The sequence below is a fragment of the Simochromis diagramma genome, unplaced genomic scaffold (genome assembly GCF_900408965.1).
Source record: "Simochromis diagramma unplaced genomic scaffold, fSimDia1.1 OVJJ01000603.1, whole genome shotgun sequence".
In the NCBI taxonomy this organism is placed as follows: domain Eukaryota; kingdom Metazoa; phylum Chordata; class Actinopteri; order Cichliformes; family Cichlidae; genus Simochromis; species Simochromis diagramma.
Window position 1 is genome coordinate 15,178,166 of NW_024387414.1, and position 24,538 is coordinate 15,202,703.

The window sequence follows — 24,538 nt, forward strand, 5'->3', positions numbered from 1 at the left end:
TACCCTCACCTTTAGGAAGCGGTGACTGGCAGCTTTTTCATTGGCTGTGATCCAGTTAGCAGTACCCTTCTTGGTATACTCAACATGGTAGCCTGTGATTGGTTCAGAACCAGTGTAGACAGGCTTTTGCCACTCAACCACCAATGAATTATCTCTCACTTCACAAAAGGTCAGGTCATAGGCTGGGCCTATATGAGCCAGATGATGAGAGGAGAAGAACAACAATTCCATATTTATCTTTCTAGAAGTGTAAAAGCTTCACTTTTGACTCAGAGTTTAAAGTCAGTCACTAAAAAGTGAAATTTACTAACCAGGTTCTGGCATTGTCCAGGCATCACATGTAAGGTCTTCTGAATGTTTGGACGCTGGTCCAAGACCAGCCAGGTTGGCTCCATAAACCTGGAACTGATAGACTGCTCCCTCTGTCAAGTTCTCCACCTTTTAATAAAATGTTACATGGTTAACTAAAATCCTAGTTATCATTATCAATTTAAACAAAATGGACATGCCACTTTCAGAGTTGAACAGGCCAGTTTTGCACAAAATAATCAGACCATCCCAAATAAAATAATATGTATCTTAACTTTTGTATGATATATAATAAGAAGAGTATGCAAGTATGTATGCAAAATTGTGGCCCTCTTCTGTTTGTTTTGATGTTTGAATGTTATAAAAAGAGTCCAAATACCTTATAAACTCTCTCTGTGATTGGTGGGATATGAATCTCCCTCCACATGGTAGTTCCACTACGTCTTTTGTCCACATAATACTCTTTGATCTTTGCTCCTCCAGAGCGAAGAGGCTTCTTCCAGTTCAGGATCATTGAATGGCCGTCGCAGTACAGCAGTGCAATGTCATAAGGAGCAGATGGGGTGGCTGTAAGAACAGTATTGAGTTTTAATTCTTTAAAATGAAAAGGTTTGGGGCAGTTATCATGGTTAACATCTGCAGTAGTGAGCAAATATTTGGCATTACTGACTAAGGGCAGCCTTGACAGTCAAAGGTGCAGACTCCTGGGATTCATCACTGAGACCCAGCTCATTGATAGCCTGGACGCGGAACATGTAGGTTTCTCCTGTGGTCAAACCACTAACCACAAACCTGAAGAGACACAAACGTGACACAAAGCCCATTGTGTAATAAGCAGCCAGAGAAAAAAAATCAATTTTTGAGCCCAACAGTGTGTTTGTGTGTCGCTAGAAACATACTTGGTGTTCTTGTGAGGTTTGTGATTGGCTGAGGTCCAGTTCTTGGATCCTTGCACACACTGGTCAATGTAATAACCAATCAAATTATTAGGTTCCTTTGGAGGAGCCCATTGGATGAGGACAGAGGTGTCTGTTTCCCTTGTCGCAATCACCTGACCAGGAGCGGATGGTACGCCTGCAATTGATTAAAAAATAAATAAAAAATAGCTACATAATACTGTAATTACAATTAAGGATACTTTATATTAGGTTCTTCTGGTTTTCAAGTGGCTGCTACTCAGTATCTATACCACAACCCTCTTACACCTGACCATAATTTTTATGTCAGCTTCATGTTTGAAACATTTGAAACAAATCTCTCAGCTGACATATTGAAAACTTTTTGTAGTAAGCAGTTCAGAAGATCACCCACACCACATTTTGTTGTGAAGTAACACAGAAATACAATTAAAGGTGTTGCAACTGGTAATTGGTAATAATAAACACTACTGCTGTGTAACAGGAAAGGAAAAATGGAGGCAAACCTTTGAGTTGCTGAGTCTGAATAGGTCCAGTTGGCTCTGATGGCGCACTGGTCCCATAAATGTTGGCAGACAAAACTCTGAACTTATATTGTTTTCCCTCTGCCAGGTCAAAGACAGCATAACGAGGAGATCGAATAGGGACCTGGGTGTTAACGCGCTGCCATGCGCCACTGTCTGCCATGCACTGTGGAGAGACGGAGACATAGAAGCAAGTTTGTTTACATTTTAAAAATGTATTTTATTTTTTCAAGGCTTGTCTCTATATGTGTTATACAGAAGACCTGTAAAAATAGTTTAGGCACACAAGTTAATGCAGCTGCATAATATAAAGGAGAAAAAAACTGCTGTTACTGCTTCGTCAAACTATAAACAACTGTTGAGGGGGAAGTCAGTGAATTAGAATATGACATCGTTTGTTACCTTTTCTATGTAGTACCACATGGGAGCGCTGCTGGTGTACGCTGGGGCTTTCCAGCTCAAAACAACATAGGTCCTGTCTGTTTCTGAGGCATTAATTCCTGATGGAACACCTGGAGGCTTTCCTTCAGCTACAAAGAAACAAGACTGAAAACGTTAAAAATATAATACATATTATATGTGGCGTAACAAATACACGAACCAGTCGCTTCCTTGCGTACATCTGTTCAATTGCTTAACACAAATATCTAATCAGCCAATCACCAGTCAGCAACTCATTGCATTTCAACTTGGAGACATGGTCAAGACAACCTGCTGAAGTTTAAACAGAGCATCAGAATGTATGTATCAACTTCAGTTCAAACCCACCTTCAACTTCGTCATGGTAAGACACGATATCCAGTCTTCCTCCAAGCCTTTTGGCTACAGGAAGATAAAGAAATGATCATCATGTGTTTGTGATTGATACTGACCTTTTTTTGAGATCATTTTAAATACAAATTTGTTGTTTATATAGGAGCTGAACATGTACCGTATCTAATGCTATAAAATAGACTGATTAGTGTCTATTTTACAAGTCTAACCTGCCCCCAAATAAAAGCATGAGATAAGTACAATATGACATAATTTAGTTACATAATGTGTTTTTTTATTATGTGCTTTAAATCAGGGCTGATTGTAATTCTACATGAATAACTGTTTAGCAAGAAACAAGAAGACAGTTATAATTTCAAACAATAGTGACTACAATAATGACAACATGACACATGGCAAAACTTCAAAACACTGTATTTTTAAGGTGAGCTTAGACATTTCTCTGTATTAGTGTAGTTAAACCCACCGTGAAGCCTCTCAAACTCAGTGGGGTCCATTGCAGTGATGGGATCAGACATACGAGAAGGTTTGCTGATTCCATGGGAGTTAACAGCTCTGACTCTGAAGTAGAAGGAGTGCCCTTCAAACAGCCCAGACACCGGATATTTACAGATCTTTATGGGGTGATCGTTACATTGGGTCCAGTTTTCAGTTCCAACCTCACATCTAAGAAGAGAAAAGATGAGAATGTCGCAGAGTTAATGAGATGAATGCAAATAGAAAGATCTGACAAAATACTGGTATGGCATGGAGTCATTATAAACATGTAACTATTGCAAAGAGTAATATGTGTACAAGTTTATAATGGATGTTTTATGTTTTGTGTATGCTACCATATTATTAAAAAATGCTGATTGGTATATGAGATCAGAACAGTGTACCTGTTGGAGCCTCACTGAAAGCACTTGTGCTGAAATTATCTGTTCATTATGATGCTAGACAAAAAAAAAAGACATAAGCAGGAAAAGAGCTTCCTAAGCAAAAAAAATGCAGATTGAAAAAGAATGAAAAGCAGCCGATAGGTAGCAGAGCATGCCCATTCCTGCTCTGTTCAGGTTAAAATATGAGGGACAGAATAAATAAACAAAAGCAGCTGTGTATTTTATGTGCAATAAAGAGAACATGGACTGCCCCTCTTCCTTGAGACAAAAAAACAGTAATTTGATACTCAAGTAAGCTCAATAGGATTACTTAAAGTAATTAGTTTGTCTTTATGCTGGCCAGTTTATCTGTTTATGGCGTTTATACCAGTAACTCTTACTTGTCGACAAAGTATCCCAGGATTGGACCCTCTGTAGTTGTATTAGGAGGCTTCCATGACACAATGACATAGTCTCTGTTGGCATCATGGATCTTGATGTCCATAGGAGCACCAGGTGCAGCAGGGACTGGAGGAGGACCATCTAGACAGGAAGTGATGACGTGCATTGTTTTAATAATCACATTATTCATAAGAAATAAGAAGCAATAATAATTAGCATTAGCAGTTAGCAGAATAAGTATTATGTTGACAGCAAAACCGTATCAGTTTCATAAAATCTAAGCTCCAGTTTCCAAACTGGATTTAGAAGTACGTTAATCTTATCCAGTCCAACGCTTGGCTCATCTTACCTGCGACTGAGACAAAGGCGCTGTGTTCTGCGGTGCCTCCTTTAGTGACCATGCGCAGGGTATAGAGACCTTCGTCATCTTTGTAGAGATTTGGAAGAGTCAATTTGCTGAATCCTCTACCAGTTTCAATCTTCACCCATTTAGAGTCAAACAGACGAGTGTCTAGGAAAAATGAGACAGGCTCATTGACTCAGCTTCACCACATAACTCTTATGAACCTCAACTATAAAATGCTAAAATAATGAAACATCAAGTTTGAGTAAATAAAGCCTTTCTGCATACAACAAAAATAAGCTAGAATTTTTTTTTTATACCTCAGACACACACGTAGCAAATGAAACGGCTCACAAATTTGGGGTGATATTACTTGAGTCTACTTAACTGCTTTTGGTATAATTAATAGGCAATAAAAATAGTGTCCATAACATTTTCTAATTTTTCCACTGCTGTGCCTCTGGCTGCATGTCGGCTAGATTGGGTCAGGCAGTCACTGTGGCATTTAGCATATATTACTAGCAATTATAGGGTAATTACTGTATCATAAAGTGCTATTTTATATCAATTACCATCTCTGTACCACTGTGCCTCAGGCTGTAGGTTTGCCAGGTTGGGTTCCAGGGTCATGGTAGCAGAAAGGGTGGCAGATTCACCCTCGGTAGCGAACACTGGTCCAAACATCTCCAAAAAAGTAATGTGGATTTTAGTGTAATGGATCTTTGGAAGCATAGAAGCTGGGGCAAAGAAGAGAGATAATATGAAAGAGATAGTAGAACTGGTGGTAACAGCATGTTGCTTCACACGCTCTTTTGAAAGGAGAATAGAGGAATATTATGTTAACTCATATTAAATGATATAATTGTATTACAGTTGTAATTTATGAGTATTTTAAAATCTAGTGCTGATGTTCTCTGGAGGTAATTACTTTGCCTACCTGCATAAGGCAGCCATGCATATGAACAGGACTCTTCCTCCTGCTTGAATCCTGCACAAAAAAAAAACAACGAAAAACAGTAAACGTTGTGTGTGATTGGCAGCAACAGCCAGCTGAAATAATACAGATGTGCAGTTACAGATTTGTATGATTCATCTAAATATGATTACTTTTTTATGAATAACATTTATTGTAAAATAACCCTACATGAAATTTGTTGAAATGTTGCTAATTGCACAAGTAACTCCTCATAGTAAACACTCAGCTGTAGGTATAGACACTTTGTGAAGTAGCCTCTAGTCTCAGAAGTGAAGCCAAAGTCAGCAAAAGGAGAATCCTGTGGTCTGTGTGTGTGTGTCTGTGTTGGGTGGGAGGTCTGATTGTATGGAGGTTTATTGGGGAAGTGACACAAATGTTAACCCAAGTTTAAGTTATGATTTAATTTGCTAGTTTGAAATCCTGTTTTGCACAATTAGGGTTGATTTTGTAACATATCTATTTAGAGAATAGTGGGTTATGATTTGGGGTGTGATTGTATTTCGATTATTGTGCTTAATAGGTTGCTACTGTAAAACCACGTCCATGGTTTCCTAGTTAGACCTAGTTCCTGTCACAGAGTTCCCTTTTTGCTTACAGCAATCAGTCTCATCGTTATTTGCCACAATAATCACAAAAGTGTTATCAACCCAACTTGAAATATCATTACCAAAGGAAGTTAGATATTCTCTGCTTGGAGGCATAGCATATGATCGTGAGGCAGCATCAATTAAATAATTACTGGAATTTGATTTATGGAGTACAAGCAGCGCTTTTGCTCACACATCACTGTGGTTTCTTCTGATTGGTCTGGGCATGTTGCCTGCTCCATATCAAGAGTTTGTGTACACCTTGTCAAGTGTACAGTCCCTGATGTCAGTTAACCTCTCAGTGTCACAAGTATAGCACTGGTTTCACAAAGTCTTTATTGAGTTGATTGAGGCAAGCTATGGATCGTAGCAACAGAGTGGTAGATCGTGCGAATGGGTGGCAGACTTGGGGTGTTTTGGTACTTTGGCTAACTCAGTTAGCAACACTAAACTATAAACAAATGTTTACATTCTTGCATCTGGTCTAGAGTTTGGGGGTTGGCTTGTGTGTGTATGAGAGTCAGCGTGTGCAACCCTGTTGCACGTCCATTGCTTTACACTTAAAGCCTCTGGTTATCAGATTGAATGGCTTACTCTTCACAATAATGGAGGCCTGACTGGAGGCTTGTCCATGGAGGTTTACAGCCATAGCAGTGTACTGAGCTGTATCATCAGTTGAGCATCTGCAACACAGAATAAACATAAAATGGTTGCATTTTGATCAAAAGATTTCCCAACAGATTGCAACAGATTAGAGCATAAACGAAATGGTGATTGAGCACTGTGTCATACTTAGCATACTTAGCTAAATTCTGGGACTTCATGGCAATCTTATGGATTTTACAGTCATCTGTGAAATTACCAAAACTGCCTAAATAGCAGGTGAGCTACATATTAGAAGATCTGCCCTGACAGGACTAACTGCTCTCTACTGACACATTGCCACTGTGCATTTTCTCCTACAGCGTATATGAATCCACTTCACCAAATGAGCAATTATTCCCCACATGAATGCTTCATGTTGCCAGGGATAATCAGCAGTGGAGAAGACAGAGCACAGATTGTGTAAAGCCCCATTCACACTTCAATTAACAATGCTTGGTTTACTTATTCAGAGAATGTTTTGGTTTAGACCCACAGCTTTCCTTTTAGGAAACACCATGTGCCAAATCTCACCTGACAAACAAAGTAATGCTTGCAGAATACTCAGTGCATAGTCCTTTGAGTTGGAAACAAGGCCACAGGGCAGGGGGTTAATTGTATCTTCTGTGTGGGCGGATTTTATAATCTGCCAATATGTTAGAGCTGTAATGCAGTTCATCACAAGCACTGTGTCTGCTAAGCTTTCTCTACGTTATATTTACATAGAGGTTACTGGATTTGTTTTCTTTAGAGCAGTGTAGCTACAGATCTTTGGCCATTCTGGCAAGTTGCAAAACTTAAGTGGTCTTTTTGTTTCTGCTCATACCGCTCACTTTTCCACAACCGTATGTCACACCTTTAGCATGTGACATGAGACTTTGACCCCTTGACAAATTAATAAACTGATATAGTCATGAAAGAGGATGTTATTAGCATAAATTGCAGAAGTAATGTGGGGGAGAACAGCGAATGTACTCTCATTAAGTCACAAATAACTTAAGCTATACAGTGTATAGGTGTAGGACTCGTGAGGTGTCTATACATAACATAACTTCTTGCTGTCTATTTCTAACCCTGCTTAATGCCATGCTAAAGTTTTGCGGTAACTGTTATTTTAATTATTTAGCTATTTTAAAAAGTCATAAGTCATGGTAAGAATGCAGTACTCAAGAGTATGATGTGCTTCATGGGTGTTTTTTCTCCAAGGAGTATTAACTGCTGGCTGTACAGTGTGTAAGTAAGGAAACAGCGGTGGCCTGAAAGATTCCCGGAGTATCACGTACCACTGAGGTCAGCACTTGAACAGCTGAGCTTCCACAGACTGGAGGGAGAGTAGGATAAGCTCCAGTCCCCTGACTTTAACTACACAGCCCGCCCACACCTTCAGGTGACAGACGGTAAACATCTCTGATCTAATTTTGTGCATGGGGCTTGAAAGAATTAAGGAGGAGGAGATTTCCAATGGCTCGCTACATATTCTTAATCCCGATATTTGGGCAGTGAGACCAGTGGCCTTGTAACTCAGTGCACTTCATCTTAAGAAAACATAGAAGCAGACAAGTACAAGCAAACTACAACCCATTTCCAAAAAAGTTGGGATGTCTTATAAAATGTAGATTTAAAAAAGTAACATCAAGGACAGGGAAAGAGCCGTACAGACATGGACAGAAAGAGACGGGAGTTTTAGATTGTGACCCATTCTTAAAGTTCCAAGTTAAAGGAAAAGTCCTTTGTGAGAAAGATGCACCATAGTGGGAAACGTTTTTCCCATTATTGTGCTGGACTGCTGTATTATTGGATTTTCTTCTCTTTTGGGGTCTTTACCTTACAATATAAAATCCCATGAGATGACTGCTATTAGTAAATTGGTGGCAGATAAATAAAAATATGTTCAAAAACTTTAACCTTTATTGAACTTAATGTACCTTGGGATCTCCAGGGAGTGGATTCCACCTTTGCCTTCAACCAGATATCTTCCAGAAGACAAGTCCAGGATCATTCCATCTTTATACCTAAAATTGAGCGAAACAATAGCTATCTTCATGAAGCATTGAGTAATAAAAGGTATGAATGCAATGATGTATCCACAAGACCACAAAATGACATTCACTATGGTCTAAACAGCATCATGCTGTTCATTACATTTATTCTTGGGATTTTATGAAAACCTGTGACCCCGGAAAACTGGCTTCCTTTTCATCTTCTTACCTTGTAGTTTGGCCTCACCACAACAGACAAAAAGCTGGGAATGACACTTCATGAGAGCCAGAACTCTCATGTCTGCATCAGCATTAAGATCAGCGGTAAACATAAAAAAACACAGCTTGATGCCCACAGCATGTGATGTGGACTGAAGATCCAATCAGAAACTGAGCCACAAGAATTTTTTGACCTTAACTGTGCTTCCTGCCTTATTTTGGTGCAATTTGAGACGGCAAGAAGCAAATGTCAACATTTATCACGTTGGATAGTAATTAATTATATTAGACTGTGTTGTTAAATGTCTTGCGGACTGTCTCATCTAGCCGAGTGACTGACTCCACAAAGACCAGACTATGAGCACAACTGCGAGTGAGGTGATAATGCAAATCAGTAGAAACTTGTAAATCCTGATCGTCTATTTCCTCGAGGTCGCTATGAGGACAGCCAAGTTACTGGCCATACATGCTGCACATGCAGCAGCATTAAAAGACTGTCAAATACATGCATACATAATTTCATTAGGGATTAATAAAGTATTCTGATTCTGAAATCTGCTATTATAGTCTGTACTAGAGCAGACAATGCTATCCCTTAAATAGGTTTACGGGGAATAAGGCGTTAGCCAAATGTCTACAGTCTATATTGAATGAAGACTTCGGTGATTTTACATTTGTTGTTTTCTTAATATGCTGTCCTCAATGTTGATTCATAGCCATCTGCTGCTGGAATGCAAAGTCATGAATAAGCCTAAGATATGCACATGAGAGCACTTATGACAAGGCCTATGAGGAGAGCATTCTCATTTCATACCAGGCAAACCCTGGGCCCATGGCATAGTCACTCCTCCTTAGACAGGTCATAAACTGTGTTACAGGGATTATTCAAACCCTTCCTGAGATGAGGAGGGAGATTCTCAGCATCCATCACAGAGGTCTGTTGATGCCTAACTGGCATGTGAACTCCCACTGACTGTGAAACAGCAATGAAAGCACAACCATGCCCACACATAGAAAATGATGTGTGTGTGTGTCACAAACACAGTGGAGTAACCATTGCTAGCATACTGACTTAAGCGTAATGTAGCAAAATATGGAAAGAAAACTAACAAATATGTAGTCTTATATCGACAGTGGGAACTTTTAACTTAATCATGGATTTTCAGTGTCAGAAGCTACATCTCCTGGGAGCATGGGTGTTTTGTTTTTTGTTTTTTAAAATTACGTAAGTTCATTTTATGCAGACCACAGTGACAGTCAGAGTCAACAAATCATGTAGAGACCGACTTACCATTTTACAACAGGCATGGGGAAGCCCTCAACAGTACAGAAGATTTTGACTGGAGTGTTTTCAAACACCATGTGGGATCTGAGTCGGACCAGGAACTTTGGTCCCCTGATCATGGGCTCCTCACGCACATATTTGTCATCCAATTTTGTTCTTACCTAGACAGGCAAACAATAAGACCAGTATATGACAGATCATTTTAAAATCCATTGTACTATAAAGCATTAATATTAATAAAATCAACAGGACAGTTAAACAATGAATATAGAAGTCTTGATTAAAACAGTTACAAGATTCTTACCACTTCCTGGATGCGGGTTTTTGTTTTGTGCTCATATCTTTCCTCCATCGCCTCAGAGCTAAAGACAATGACAGCAATAAGTCAGTTTCCTAAATCCATGATAAACCTGAGCCCTGTAAGATGATAATTGAGCATCTAATATAAAATAAATAAAGATATCAGTTACTTTGAGATGTGGACCGTCCCTGCCAAAAAACCTCTTACAGTAAGTAGCACTGGCTTCCCAGCTGTAATTTTAAAAATGCCTCATAGTATTTGGTCCATACTGTGGGACATGGTGCATGTTTCTACTCATTAATCAGTACTGACCTACCAAACATACATTGTACTTCCTGAAATGTGAGCATAAATATAGTGCTATAATACTACTACAGAATGAAAGGGTTTTAGCCTGAACTTATTTTATGCATGCTTCCCAGTCTATGTCCCTGAAACACAGGGAATAATTATGGGAATAATGCAGGACGGGGAAAGGCAACTAAACATGACCTTAAACAGGAAGCTATCAACAGGCCATCAACATACACTCATCTGTGAATCTATGACCCCTCTGGCAGTGTGATCACGGCTGTCGGAGTCTTAAGAGTCACACTGAACAGAGGGCAAATTACAGATTATCACCTCACTGCTCGACACCTGCAGTTTTTTTGTGTGTATTTTTTTTTAAACTTGCCTAGATCTTGATTAATCACACAGCCATTGCACAACTCTCACTTTTAGCAGCTTATTTGCCAAATATATAAGATCCTGGCTAAAGTCTGATGTAATATTATTTGTATATAACATTATGGATACTCCATAGCAGTGTTGTTCATTGCTGTTGTTCAAAAAAACAAAACAAAACCCTTCAGACAAAAAGTAACTCCACAACTGCCACCAGAAGTGCCCTTCAGCCCCTAAAGTCAAGGGGATCTTGAAAGCTGGCAGCAACAAACAACAGTTGGTACGGTGATCTGCCATCTGGGGCAGGAGCAGCAATGCAGCATTTTAAGTCAGGGAGATGAGTCTATCCTTGACCTTGACCGGGAGTGACTCTTAGTATTTGTGTCACACAGAGATTTGCCTTAAAATAGCTAAACATGCAAATTTTGTGGTGCACTTTAAAGGAGATTGGGTAAACATATGTGGAAGGAAAGGGAAAATATTCATGCATCTCTTCTGTTTTTAGTGGTATAAATGCACCTGGAATGGCTGTTTTATCTAAAATAATATAATTTTGAGTATAAGTAGGGAATGGAAATAATAAATCTTTTTCGATAGTTTCAGTAAAGAATGAACAAAGCAACCAGAGTACCTGTTAGTACTCTTTTTCGAGTCACACATACACACAAGCAGACATGAAAACAGAAATGGTAACTAATAATATGAAAAATCACTAATTTAAGGACAGATTTTACAGTAGCAGCCTTTTTATTCATTTACACTATCAAACCTAATCAAATTTAGGAAACTCATAAAGTTAACAAGAAACTTACAATGAAAAATCTTCCTTACTCATAGGAGTACCTTAATCAAGTATGAAATCTTTTCATAAAGCTTTTACTAACCACCTCAGAGTCTTTATGTTGGTTAGTCCGTCTGTTGCTTACACGGCTTCATTTGCAGGTTTAGTTGTACAAAACCTTACTACTGTTACACATCTAATATTAGTAATATTATTAGGACAATTTAAGTAACTTAAAACTATAAATAATACAGAGTCTCTTGGTACCTGCTATATTCTTTAACCACATACTGGCTCTGTTTGTGGTGGTATTCATGGTTGTAACTTCCACGTTTGATCCACGCTGACATGATGATGCCGTAGATATCGACCTGTTGGACCAGCACCACACATTACAAGATTGATGCATACAAGTCAGACTTGCAACACAAAGACAAACACTGAACGATTCTTGAAGAGATGCTTGAAATTTTGAAAATAGTCGTTTCCAATTACATTTCAGCATGATGTTTTTATTTACTCGACCCTAAAAGGAAAAAAAAACACTCCTAAACTTTGGAAACTTGAAGTCTGCGTTATTCCCCGACATCCAAATTCATAAACACAGCTGACTGTCGGCTCCAGGACTGACAAGATGACACTATATTGATGGAACACACGGGCACAAATGTAAACAAAGGGCATGGACAAGTATGGATAAGAATAGCAACTGAAGTACAGCTGCAGCCAAGAGTGTGGTACCAGTTTGATAGCAGTAATGGCTTGTGTGTTTAACAATTGCCAATAAATATAATTTGAATAAATTAGACAAAAAGGAAGACAGTTACTGTAACGTGACTAAGACAGCACGGCATTAATCCATTATTGATGATAGGGACGTAAAAACTGACACTAAAAACACAGAAAAAGAAAATGTTGCCATACAAACGTATCACTGACAGTTCAGCATCCTTAAATGTGTCTTCAACTATGTGCATGCTGCTTACGGCTGTCTGGCTCCAGCTTATTTAAAACGTTCATTATTAAGAAGATTTCAGGAAATGTCTCGTGTATAATCTGAAGTCCTTTTCATTTGTTGTGTGTTTCATATAAACAGAGTAGATGTGGACTTCAAGGCAAGAGAATACAGTAGCTTTGTCTTACATCATCCACACACAGGGGAGTATAACTGCCTTGCATCACCTCATAGTCCTCAGGGACCAGAAATAAGGTCAGATGAAACGTGAAGCGATACTGCGGCCCAGCCTCCCTCCCTGAAGGCAACTGAGACGTGCTGCACCGGCAAAAACATTTCTACTTCCATGTCTTTGAAACACACTGCTAAGATTCAGTGTCACTGTATGCATCACTTCTACTGGCCCAAGGCGATCCTCCAAGCAGAAAGTCAGCCACAGTAAAAAAACAAAACAAAACCCTTGCCTCCAACCTCTATCCCCAGACATCAAAAATAATCGTTCTCATTTGAATAATGAAGCACAAAATTTTATTTATGTCCATCACCCGTATTTTGCCCTTTTACAGTCATTATATTTTCCCTGAAATGGGTAACCACAGTCTTACTGTAACTGTCTGACTATTTGGTATTAGCAAAAATACTATGGGTGTTACCTCACCAGGTAACACCCAAACATCTCTATTGTAGCTGTAAAACTTTATAGATCTCAGTCAGAACAATGCAAACCTTTGAATTTCTCCAGTCTGACCATAAACACTTCTACCTAGATGCAAAACTAGTGGTAGCAACAATACAGTAGCTCAACATTGGCTCAAGCGCTTGTACATTTTCTAACTTGAGGCGTAATCTTTGTTAGCGGATAAATGAGCTCAAGTATACATGAAACCAACACGTTTAAAGTCCAAGCGTTGCACACCGACAGACAGCCCTCTGTTGGTCACTCATTTACTCCAAATGAATCACCACATATCGCGAATGCAGTAATTAATATTCATAATAAAATGAAATTAATATATAGTATCACTCATCACATTGAGTATCATTAATAGCTCTGACTAAGGAGCATGAAACATCTCTTGGCTGTGCCTCGGTCTGTTCTCTCTATGCCATCCCACTGATCCCACCAGCTATACTTGGATTTGAAACAAAGCTGCAGATCCAGAGGAGAGAGGAGCATAAAACTGAATTTAAAATTGATTTTCTTACCCCTTGAGATTCCCTTTGCAGCGACTTCGGCTGTCAAGCTGAATCCACAGGGAGTCAGCCTAAACCAAGTACAGGGCCAACAAAACCACCACCCGTCTTCAACTGTTCCCCACCTGCTTCTCCGTGAGGCCTTAAAAGGAGACAGAGCTGCCTATATATAACCAGTATCCTTCAAGACTCATAATTACTGGAACCAATAAACTATTTAATTAATAGAGTTTATTCATTACACTTTGTAATGGAAGCCAACGGATTTGTTTTTGGTATTCCAAATTAATGGTGCATGCTTAATAAGGAGTTATTTAAGTATACGAGAGCACACAGACAATGCAGAGAATCTGACAACAGTGATGCTATGTTTTGGGAGGGGGGGGGCAATACCACACTTTCACCAGCAGCACTTTTAGCCCCACAGACTAGACAGCAGTATGGAGAGCTTTCAAGTAGCACTTAACTAATGAGTTTTACCATGTCACAATAACATGTTAATGAATAATAAAATGTGTCACTCTATGCACCATTATAGAGCTTTTAAAACATGCACACTCAAACTGAGGAAAACAGATTTCAATTCTGTATTGCAATGGCTGGATATGGTGGATCATGAGTTTATAGCTACATTTAAATCTAGCTGCATATTAGTTAATACTAGACCCTCTCTAAGGTCTTTCACCATTCTGTGCTGAGAAATGTCTTGAGACACTGTGCCACATGCTGAACTTTGGCCAGGGTCTATTTATAAAAATAGCTACAGTTACAGCTTGACTATTCCTGACACAGTGGAGGAGCTTTGAAACACATTTCACATCTGAGACAAAATCACATGAGAGGACAGCATAAGTCACATTTGGAAAAAGGGAAGACGGAGAGAGGGAGGCATGGCTGTGGTTTCACGTGGTGCTGATGACATAGACAGGAGAATGAATACGCCAAACAAAAGATGAGAGTACAAGAAAAGCTGATTTAGACAAACACCTAGTCAGTTTAAAATTGATGTGACTGGGGATTAATGCTTTCCAGAGAGATGCTGTTTTTAACAAGTTCTATTTGCAGGGGTCAAATTTTTCTATCAATCAGCAGCTCCTGAAATGAAGAAAAACTTACCTATGCAACAAACAAATCTCATAATCCTTAATTTTAAACTCTTCATGAAAAAGATGAATTCCCAAAGACCAGTCCTTGCTTTTTTCAATATTATTACATATCACCATGTCAAGCAGACAGTCAATAATACCCTTTATCCTGACCTCTAATCTCTAAAGCCATGGTTCAGTATAAATAATAATAATAACTGTTTAAATATTCTGTGACTCATCTAGTTAAGTAGAATGGCTTAAGTGTAGTCTAGAAATTACAGAAAAAAAGTGTGCGTGTCTGTGTCTATCTGTGTGGTGGTGCTGGGGGTAAAAACAAAACCATAAGCTTTTGTGGTAGGACAAGAGCCCCCTGTTGGTTATTTAGTACTATACTCTCCCTGATCATTTTGCTACATCATGGTTAACACTGAGGCTGAAAAACAGATTTTGAAAGCTAAAAACAGACAGTGCAGACATATGGAGTCTAATCAGGCTCTGTTTATAATGGAAAACACTTTTTAACAGCCAGCCTGAAGAGACAAGAGTGAAAGAAATTAGAAATGTACCTTCCATACCTTTAGTTTGACACACTGGCCAATAATGGGGCCTCATATTTATTATGGCAGGCCCATTCATTTAGATGCTAAGTGAAAAGTAACAGGAGAAGCGTACTGTATACAGTACATTTAACCTACTTTATGTTGAAGACAGTTTTGCCAATACTGACCAATTTCTGTTGAAAACATGCATTAATTGGTGCTGACAGAGTAAATCAGCTTTCTCGCGTGTTCACTCTGGGCTTTTTAATCCGCAGACTAGCTGTCACACGCTTCCGTTTTCGTGTTCTGCATAGCTGGTGCCAACTTGTCAAAAAATCCCAAGCAGATGTCAATGTACAAAGTCGCAAATGACATGTGAAGTAAACTCCCCGGTTTTTTTCTAAGCCTAGCATAAGCACGCATAATCAATCCACCAGGCTGTCAAGAAATATGTTTTAAAGAAAATAAAATGACTCAGATTGAACAATTCATTTTTGTGTTCTTGTTTTGATTTTTTGTCTCAATAATATCTGTAAAACGTGTCTGTACAAACTCAAAATATGCCTATATTTCTTTTTCTTTCTTTCTTTTTTGTCTTCGCTTTGGCTCAGTGTCTAAGAATGATCAACCTCATGGTTAACACTGAGGCAGAAAAAGTTGTAATGCTAATGACTGTGTAATACTTTTGTACAGTAATTCTAATATGACGACGATGGCATTAATAATATATTCAACATATTTTTGACTGGAGGATAGGGACGTCTGTACACTGTTGAATCAACGCACCACATTTGAAAATATCACCGGCAGACTCCGGAGAATAAATGAAGCCACCAGTTCTGCTGCGTGATGACGCATGGGCGGAGCATCGCTTCTGATTGGCTAAGTGAATAGGTAGGTAGTGACGCGAGTGTGGAACATAAACAACAAACAATGGGCAGTCGGTTATAGATCGTGTGAAGTACTTTAACCGACAGAAGCTATTTGTTCGGGAAACTGTTTCACATTTGAGAACTATTGCGAGTTTCGGCTGTGACGTATTTGACGCAAGGTGACAGATTTTAAATATATGTTATGTGTGTGTGTAATACGATCTTTTTGCTGACATAAAAGAGTCGGGCGTTTCACGCTAAATTATTGTTTTTAAACGTCGATAGCTAGGATTATAGTTTTTGCAAATGCATCTACTGTAGCTAATTTTGGTTAATGTAAACTAGTACCGTAAACAATCTAATCACACCGAGTAAAAGGGTCGTTAAAAGTTCTCTGTCGCCATTTCTTTATTTCCTTAACAACAGCGGTGACTCCAGACGATTTTACATTGGGCTTCCAAATGTTTTGTTTGGTCTGAGGGCAAGGTTGTTCCCTTAATCAGAATACAGTTTCATATATAGGTAAACTGAGTCAATAAAAGACCCACAAGTGTGTGTATATATAATTTTTTTTTAACAATATTTGTGTTGATAGACATTTCTCTCGACTGTATTTTTCATACCAGGATCAACAAACAGATATTAAAGTAGCTCCAAACAGGCCCAGTTAATACGTTTGTGAAACTTTGAAGTTATTTAAACAGCATTTTATATCTGTTTGAAGAGCGACAGAAAAACTGCCGGGATAATATTTTTGTCTTATTTTGTGCTTTTTGATTGTTTGTGTGTGTCAGTTACATATTTTCATCAGAATCCACAAAGCTGCGTGCTTACTGATTCCACACTGTATATGTAAAATGTAATGTGGATGTTTAGTTTTACATATAAGCTGCCATTTATTGACTAACCTGCTATTTTATTTTAGGACAACCATGAGGCTCTGCTACCCCTTATTGATATGCCTGGTCCTAACCATGTCCTCATCTTTCATAATTTCATCCAAGTAAGTACAGACAAACACTTAGGAGGTGGTTCATTAGAACGTATAGATTTATGTAACGATAGACTGAATTTGTTTTCCTGGTTTTTGTTTTTTAAGAAATCTTTCTATATTTCAGACACATGTGGACCAAAATGATCCTCACCCATCACTGGCCAACCACTTTCTGTTTGGTGAGTTTGTATAATTAATGAAATCATTGCCCTTTAGTTATCGTAGTTGTGCAGAACCAGTTCCTGTCTTCCAAGTGAAGCAACCTTATATAAAAAAGGAAAAAGTGCACTCATGGTAGCCACACCCAGATTGAACTCTGCTGACTGACTTTTTTTTTTTTATTTAAAGTGTCATTGTTTAATGCCAAGTGCCTCATATTTCACTTGTTCCATTCTTAGTTTTTGGTTCCTTTCCAAAACTTTTGAAGTATGCTGGGTTCGATTCAAGCTTATCAAAGTAGTTTCAAGGTCAGTATTATGAAAACACAGGGTTAGTATCACTTCTTACCTGGGTAACACTATGTATCTAACATGATACAGAACGTGTTCTAGTTTTTCAGTAGCAGCTGAAGTCTTTTCTTCATCGGTAGATCAGTAATAAAGCTCTCATAGACACAACATAACACAATGACTTTCTCGTGTTGACTGCAAACAGTTTTACCACAACTGCACCTTAAGCCCTTGAAACAATTGCTAGAAAAGTCCTTTTATTTAAAAAATGAAAATAATATTATAATCTGTATGATTTTTTTTTTTTCATTTGTATCCCATCAGCCATTTTTGTGCAATTTGTTCCTTAAACATTTATTGTGCAAGTTATTATTATTGTTATTATTATTAATTTATTTATTTATTTATTTTGAGGGGACAGGGGTCATAGTAATGATGCAGAAGTTTAAAAAATTCAAAGAATTAATACTATACTACTGCACAGCTCATTTTTTGAATTAGACACTGTAATTGTAATCCTGCTGATTGGTGAGCTGTGTTATACTCAGTCTGCATTATGTCTTTAACCTCATCATACATTTCTATTAGTTTTACTCTCCTTTGTAGACTCAGCCTGTCCGTGTTTGTGATCGTGATTGGTGCCAATGCCACCCCGTTCATGCACTAAATAGACTGTAAAACCTGGGTCAGCTTATCAAGTTAATGGCCACCTTCATGTGATCACAGCCTGAGTATTAAGATAAGATAACTCTTTATTGTCATTGCACAGTCATACATAGTACAGTAGTACAATGAAATTGGAAAACTGTCCTACGTCGGCACTACGTATAACACAACACGACACAATATGACACATCACAACGCAACAAACAACACAACACAGTATATTAACTTAGTATAAAAAAGAAGAATAAGTGTATGTGTATTGCACACTGTTATTATTGCACATGAATTATTATTGCACCTTGTTATAAATATAAATATTATTATTGTTATTGTTTTAAACATTGTTACCTCCCCCCTAAAAAAGTCCAGGTAGGTAGCCAGTCAGGTCAGCTATTTGCATTGATCAGGGCTATTGCCCTGTTGTAAAAGCTGTCCTTGAGTCTATTTGTTCGGGACCTCAGCAGCCTGAACCTCCTGCCAGACGGCAGCAGCTTAAACACCCGGTGTCCTGGGTGTGTGCAGTCCCGTAGGATGCTGCGTGCCCTCTTGAGACAGCGAGTGCTGTACAGGTCCTTCAGGGAGGGAAGAGGATGTCCAATGATTTTTTGGGCCATGTTGACCCTCTGGAGTGCCTTTCTGTGTGCTGTGGTGCAGCTGGAGAACCACACACCGATGCAATATGTCAGCACACTTTCAATGGAGCAGCGGTAGAAGACAGTCAGCAGCTCCTTCTTCAGGTCCATTTTTCTGAGGATTCTCAGAAAGTGGAGACGCTGTTGGGCCTTCTTTAAGACCGCAGAGGTGTTAGAGCTCCATTGGAGGTCTGTGTCTATGTGCACACCCAGAAACTTGAAACTGGAGACCCTTTCCACGCACTCCCCGTTGATGCTGACAGGCTGCAGCTCGGACTTCCTCCTTCTGAAGTCAACTACCAGTTCTTTTGTCTTGGTGGTATTGAGGTCCAGGTTGTTATCGACACACCAATCTGACAGCCTCTGAACTTCAGCTCTGTACGCCGTCTCATCTCCCCCTGAGATGAGCCCCACCACGGTGGTATCATCTGCAAACTTGATGACTGTGTTGTCTGGGTGGGAACTAACACAGTCATGTGTGTACAGAGTGTACAGTAGGGGACTCAGTACACAGCCTTGTGGAGAGCCGGTGTTGAGGCTGAGGGCTGAGGAAAGATGAGGCCCCACTCTAACTCTCTGTACACGGTCTGAGAGGAAGTCTCTGATCCAGCGGCAGGTGGTAGAAGGAAGTCCAATTTCCAGCAGTTTAACTATTAGTCTGTCCTGGAGTATCGTATTGAAAGCAGAGCTAAAGTCAACAAAGAGCAGCCTGGTGTAACGGCACTGCACTTCCAGGTGAGAGATGGTGGTGTGGAGCGTTGTAGCGATGGCATCTTCAGTTGATCTGTTAGCTCTGTATGCGAACTGGAGCGGGTCAAGTGTGGGTGGCAAGCAGGACATGATGTGACGTCGGACCAGTTTCTCGAAGCACTTCATTATAACAGGTGTTAGAGCAACTGGTCGGTAGTCGTTGAGGCTGCTAATGTTAGTACGCTTTGGCAGTGGGACAATTGTGGCTGACTTTAGGCACGGCGGGATGCAGGACTGGGACAGTGAAGTGTTGAAGATCTTAGTGAAGACCCCAGCCAGCTGGTCTGCACACTCTTGTAGGACCTTTGCGGTTACCCCATCTGGTCCGGTGGCCTTCCTGGGGTTCACTGCCCTCAGTGTGCGCCTCACCTCATATTCCTGCACTATGAGGCTTGGGCTGCTGCTGCTGTCCGATGGTTTTGCTGCTGCTGCCTCTGGTCCCTTCACCTCAAAGCGTGCGAAGAAGTGGAGTGTTAGTGTTAGGGGAAGTGAAACCAGATAACAGAAAGTTATCCTGGGTATGTTGACTTCCTTTAGGACAGACCTCAGAACAGTTCTCATATCCCACTGCATCTCTATTGTCAAGCTTTGAACTGAGTCTCCAAAAGGCAGATTTTGTTCATTTCAAGCCATTCTTTAGTAGATTTATGTGTGATTTATGAGGTAGATGTAGCTTTTATGGAAAAGTGCACCATGTACTAGGGTACAGTTGCATTCAAAAATTGTAAATTTGCGCATAAATACTGACCTGAAACAGTCCTAAGAGTTCATATTTATCTGGAAATAAATACGAGGATAGTGAATTCCTGATAGCTCTGTAATTTGTCTTAAGCTATTTGCAGTTAATTTGAAGCTTTTTTTTATGCAATCCTGTTAAGTATTCACAACATCTGAGTCTTTGGCATTTGTTTGTATATTTATTTATTTATTTGGTCGTAGGAGCTTCAAAACGTGCTTAATTATTATCATGCAAAGTGAACAGACTGAGCTTGCAGTTCTCAAATATCATGTGATATCTTTGCGAGCTATTTGGTCGGACGTGTTGAGATTCTCCTTTGTCGAAGTAAGAGTTTCATTGTGATCACAAGTACGCAGTTACCACAACTGACGACACAAAATGAACATCCCCTTTTTTGTGGTTTTTGAAAGCACTTTTCCTGGTAATTATTCTGTCTTGTGAACTTCTCTGACTGAGCATGTCTGTGGGTGTTATATAAGGGTTTATGGCACATACATGACTGTGTCAGAAGGGCATGTCTGATTTGGTAACATCGATGACCCTCGATTAGTTGTACTGTTATTTAGGCATTTTGCTCAGGATGTCAGTTTGCCCTAGACGCGTTTCTGGCTGCTCTCGTTTATGTACACTGAAGATGGAAGCAATAAAAATCCACCACTACAAAGAAAAATACAGCGCAACAACACAACAAACTGCAGGTCCCAAATGACCTTAAAAAACAACAAAACAAATCAACTTCTCAACTTATCACACACACTGTAGCTTTAAAGGGGTTCCTCATTTCATCAGTCATCAAAGTTCCTGACTGTGTATATACGTTGAATACGTGGTTTCAGTTTCCGATGTGGAATGATTATTAGAGTTGTCTAAATGAATGTTTATATATTTTAGATGGAGCACTGTCAAAGCAACATTAGCCAGTGGACACTACATGGATTCTGGTAAGTGTGTGTGTGTGTGTGTGTGTGTGTGTGTGTGTGTGTGTGTGTGTGTGTGTGTGTGTGTGTGTGTGTGTGTGTGTGTGTGTGTGTGTGTGTGTGTAATACATTCCTTATTACAAGGATGTATTACATGTTTTCCACCATACTGTATATATTGAGTGAATAATGAGGTTTTTTACTTGGTGAAAAAATGAAATCTTTGGCCAAACCATTCATTACCACTGTTGTTATTGCTTGGCTGAATTATGTTTGTTTGTTTCTGTTTTGTTTATTTGTTTGCGTCAATATCCCCTTATTTCTGTGAGTGAATGAAGTTTGAATCTTTCTTTTTTCAGGCCAGATGGTGGCGCTTTCTGCAATTCTTCATGGCATTTCAACTCTTCCGAAATAGAGGTAAAACACTATTCAGTCTTTTTCTAAATATATTTTTTCTTAGGTGTGTGTAACTCACAGAAGATAATATAACACAAGCTTAAATACCAGTTTGCACATATTAAAAAAGCTGGAATTAGTTCATGAAATGAATACACAAGTCTCCAAATAGCTGTTTTGAAGTGAAGCACCCAAAACTAAAAAAATACAAATAAGCATAGAAACCATTTGAAAAGGTGAATTTCTCCTGTTTTTATACTTTAGACCTTTTAGTGATGAATAAAACAACGCATGCCTTTGCTTGTATGTTTTCAGGACCTGCTCCCAGACATGAAGACGAGTTGGCCTGACTTGTTTGACCCCTTGTCTAATGACTTCTGGTATGTCTGAGCTGCTGGAACTATAGAGCACTTCTACTACCACTTTAGTGTTGCTTTAATTCAGGGATGTAAAATTAATTAAATTAATTTTACATAGTGGTCGATAAACAGTCTGAGGAATAAGATACCAAAATGTTTTGGGTTTTTTTTTGTTTTAATTTACACACAGTTTTTATTAATTCACAGAAAATGTTCAATTTTTTTAATTTACTGTGGACTCGATGTACAAAACAAAACAAAAAACCCCAGAAATTGTCATGCAACTGTTTATCTATTCTTTTGGCCAAAGAGGAGGTGTTTTTCAGCAGGAAATTTTCTGCGTTTCTTCATATTTATCATAGCTATCCAGGTGGTAGGATTGGAGTCTTTGCCCCCCAGGCTTCATGTTTGACACCCCTGCCTTATACGAATGCTGCTACATGGTCTGTTTGAGCAGTCCAGTGAATCTTTAAGATAATATGAACATTTCCAAATAATTTTATTTGTGTGCTTTAGGAAATATGAGTGGAAGAAACATGGTACGTGCGCAGCCAAAGCCATTTCTCTGAACAGCCAACATAAATACTTCAGCAAGGCACTGGATCTGTATCATACACTGGATTTGGACAGGTACAAACCACTCGCATATTTACACGTTTATACATATGCACACCTGATTCCTGCAGTCCAGTTCAGAGAAACGCATACAGTTATTTTATGTATGGAAATGTCTGTTTTTGTTATTTTAGCATCCTGAAGAAGTTTTCCATCACGCCTTCTCCACAATACTATAATGTAAGTTTGATTGTATTTGTACAATCCCAGTTTATATCTTGTTAGAAGTACCTCACAATGTTAAAGGTCATAACTGCAGCTTCTCTTATTTTGCTCCTGATGTGTCTGTGTAGTTTTCATACATTGAAGGAGTAATAGAAAACTTCTACCACGTCAAACCTAAGATCCAGTGTGGCCATTCAACAAAGGTACATTCCAGTTTCACTGAAATTATTTCAAAATGAGTTTTAACACGTCAGCTGTTAAATTGTTAATTGGTATGTTTTTGATTGTTTGTTTTGACAGAATGACAGTTTCCAGGTTTTGGGGCAAATTGAGTTGTGTTTCAACAGTAGTTTCGCCCTGATGGACTGTGAGAAACAAGTTTCCACGGAATCTGATCCTGATAGAGGTTGGGACTATCCCATGAATGTTGACAAGGGATCAGGGTTATCTGTGTGCAACCACGATGTGCCAGTTTACTATCCACCTGTTGAATAATACAAAAAACCCAATATTTTCACAAATTGAAATTGAACAACACACTATGATGATGATTCTTTTTTATTCAAATGCATTGAAATTCTGACTGTGACTTGAATAAAAACTGCCTTTGATTGAAATGTTCTTTTTACGTCCTACAAACCAGGACGCACACTCAGGCACACTCCACTGTCACTTTGTGCTTTGCTGGAATTATATCCCCTTCTGACTCTTACAAGTAGATAAGACTGCCAGTGCGCAGCATGGGTTTCTCTGCAGCACAGCAGGGGGCATTATGGTAATTTCAAGTCAGGACGGGCAGGGAGTTTAATATGCTGCACATTTATAAATCTTCGTAGTGTGTATTTTTTTTTTATTATTGGTAGGCATATTTATTTCTGCATTGCTACATGTGCCTATGTACCACCTATTGTGTGTCCTCTGTCCTGTTTTGACAGGGGTGTTTGCATTTCTTTGTATACAGTAATGCATTTTTGTTTTGTTTTGGCTTTGTTTTCAGAATCATGATAACCAAGTTTATCTGGCAATTCAGTTTATATATATATATATATATATATATATATATATATATATATATATATATATATATATGTGTGTGTGTGTGATATGCATGTTTTGAGGACCATCTTTGTAAGCCCACAGTGCCACTTATGAAACACTTTATAACTGCCAAGTATGTGTGTTTGATGTTTCCTTTTTAGGTCTGTTTCCATGAATATAAGGTAGTATGCAGTAAATCTTTCATTTATTTCAATATTCATTAAGAGATGTGAGTGTCAGCACAGTACATTACAGAAGATGTTATACAAGTTCACAGCACATCAGTTTTTGCTGACCTATGGCCTGAATAGGGTTTAGCACACTTGGAAAAGGTTATTTAACACCTCACCGATCTGCACACAGACTTGTTTCTATTGATGCTGTTGGACTGTGGCTTTTTGTTCATAGATGAATCATTTTAAATCTAATGGATTTTATTGTATCTACAGTAGATCAATGCTGTAGTGTGAAATTTCTGAACTAAGCATGTGTATCATTTTTTTCTCACACAATAAAGCCTTCAATATCTATTCAGTGTCTGCTATAATCATTATGTAAAATGTCATTTCGATATGATGTATTATTTGCTTTAAAAAATTTTACAT

At 38.8% G+C, this 24,538-nt stretch overlaps 2 protein-coding genes across 3 annotated transcripts in view; one reads left to right on the top strand and one right to left on the bottom strand.

Annotated features, from left to right (window-relative positions):
* Nucleotides 1-13,857, bottom strand: part of myom2b (myomesin 2b) — a 29,081-nt gene extending 15,224 nt beyond the window's left edge. Inside the window, exons 1-19 of the mRNA XM_040011259.1 lie at nt 13,727-13,857; nt 11,833-11,936; nt 10,122-10,179; nt 9,824-9,978; nt 8,260-8,346; nt 6,287-6,375; nt 5,067-5,117; nt 4,702-4,866; nt 4,136-4,297; nt 3,786-3,927; nt 2,991-3,190; nt 2,519-2,572; nt 2,153-2,280; nt 1,733-1,916; nt 1,209-1,383; nt 980-1,101; nt 689-876; nt 312-438; nt 10-188 (exon numbers count right to left, since the gene is read on the bottom strand). Coding sequence (XP_039867193.1) covers nt 10-188; nt 312-438; nt 689-876; nt 980-1,101; nt 1,209-1,383; nt 1,733-1,916; nt 2,153-2,280; nt 2,519-2,572; nt 2,991-3,190; nt 3,786-3,927; nt 4,136-4,297; nt 4,702-4,866; nt 5,067-5,117; nt 6,287-6,375; nt 8,260-8,346; nt 9,824-9,978; nt 10,122-10,179; nt 11,833-11,915 — 2,349 coding nt within the window. The 5' untranslated portion in view covers nt 11,916-11,936; nt 13,727-13,857. The remainder of the gene's footprint in view (nt 1-9; nt 189-311; nt 439-688; nt 877-979; nt 1,102-1,208; nt 1,384-1,732; nt 1,917-2,152; nt 2,281-2,518; nt 2,573-2,990; nt 3,191-3,785; nt 3,928-4,135; nt 4,298-4,701; nt 4,867-5,066; nt 5,118-6,286; nt 6,376-8,259; nt 8,347-9,823; nt 9,979-10,121; nt 10,180-11,832; nt 11,937-13,726) is intronic.
* A 2,387-nt stretch (nt 13,858-16,244) lies between these two features.
* Nucleotides 16,245-24,463, top strand: rnaset2 (ribonuclease T2). Of its 2 annotated transcripts, XM_040011262.1 has the most exons (10): nt 16,245-16,392; nt 17,139-17,216; nt 17,332-17,386; nt 21,335-21,384; nt 21,720-21,777; nt 22,072-22,136; nt 22,632-22,745; nt 22,865-22,910; nt 23,024-23,098; nt 23,196-24,463. In XM_040011262.1, the coding sequence occupies exons 2-10, from the start codon at nt 17,146-17,148 to the stop codon at nt 23,388-23,390; spliced, it is 729 nt and encodes a 242-aa protein (XP_039867196.1). In that variant the 5' UTR covers nt 16,245-16,392; nt 17,139-17,145; the 3' UTR covers nt 23,391-24,463. The 2 variants fall into 2 exon arrangements, with proteins under 2 accessions (XP_039867196.1, XP_039867197.1); XM_040011263.1 differs by lacking the exons at nt 16,245-16,392; nt 17,139-17,216 and adding an exon at nt 17,606-17,674.
* Nucleotides 24,464-24,538: the final 75 nt, after the last annotated feature.

Excerpts from the sequence above, each read along its gene's own strand:
- rnaset2 (XM_040011262.1), top strand. The coding sequence starts at position 17,146 with ATGAGGCTCTGCTACCCCTTATTGATATGCCTGGTCCTAACCATGTCC. Across the intron at positions 17,387-21,334 it reads GGCCAACCACTTTCTGTTTG|ATGGAGCACTGTCAAAGCAA; the intron begins GTGAGTTTGTAT and ends TATATATTTTAG. Across the intron at positions 22,911-23,023 it reads CTTCTCCACAATACTATAAT|TTTTCATACATTGAAGGAGT; the intron begins GTAAGTTTGATT and ends GTGTCTGTGTAG.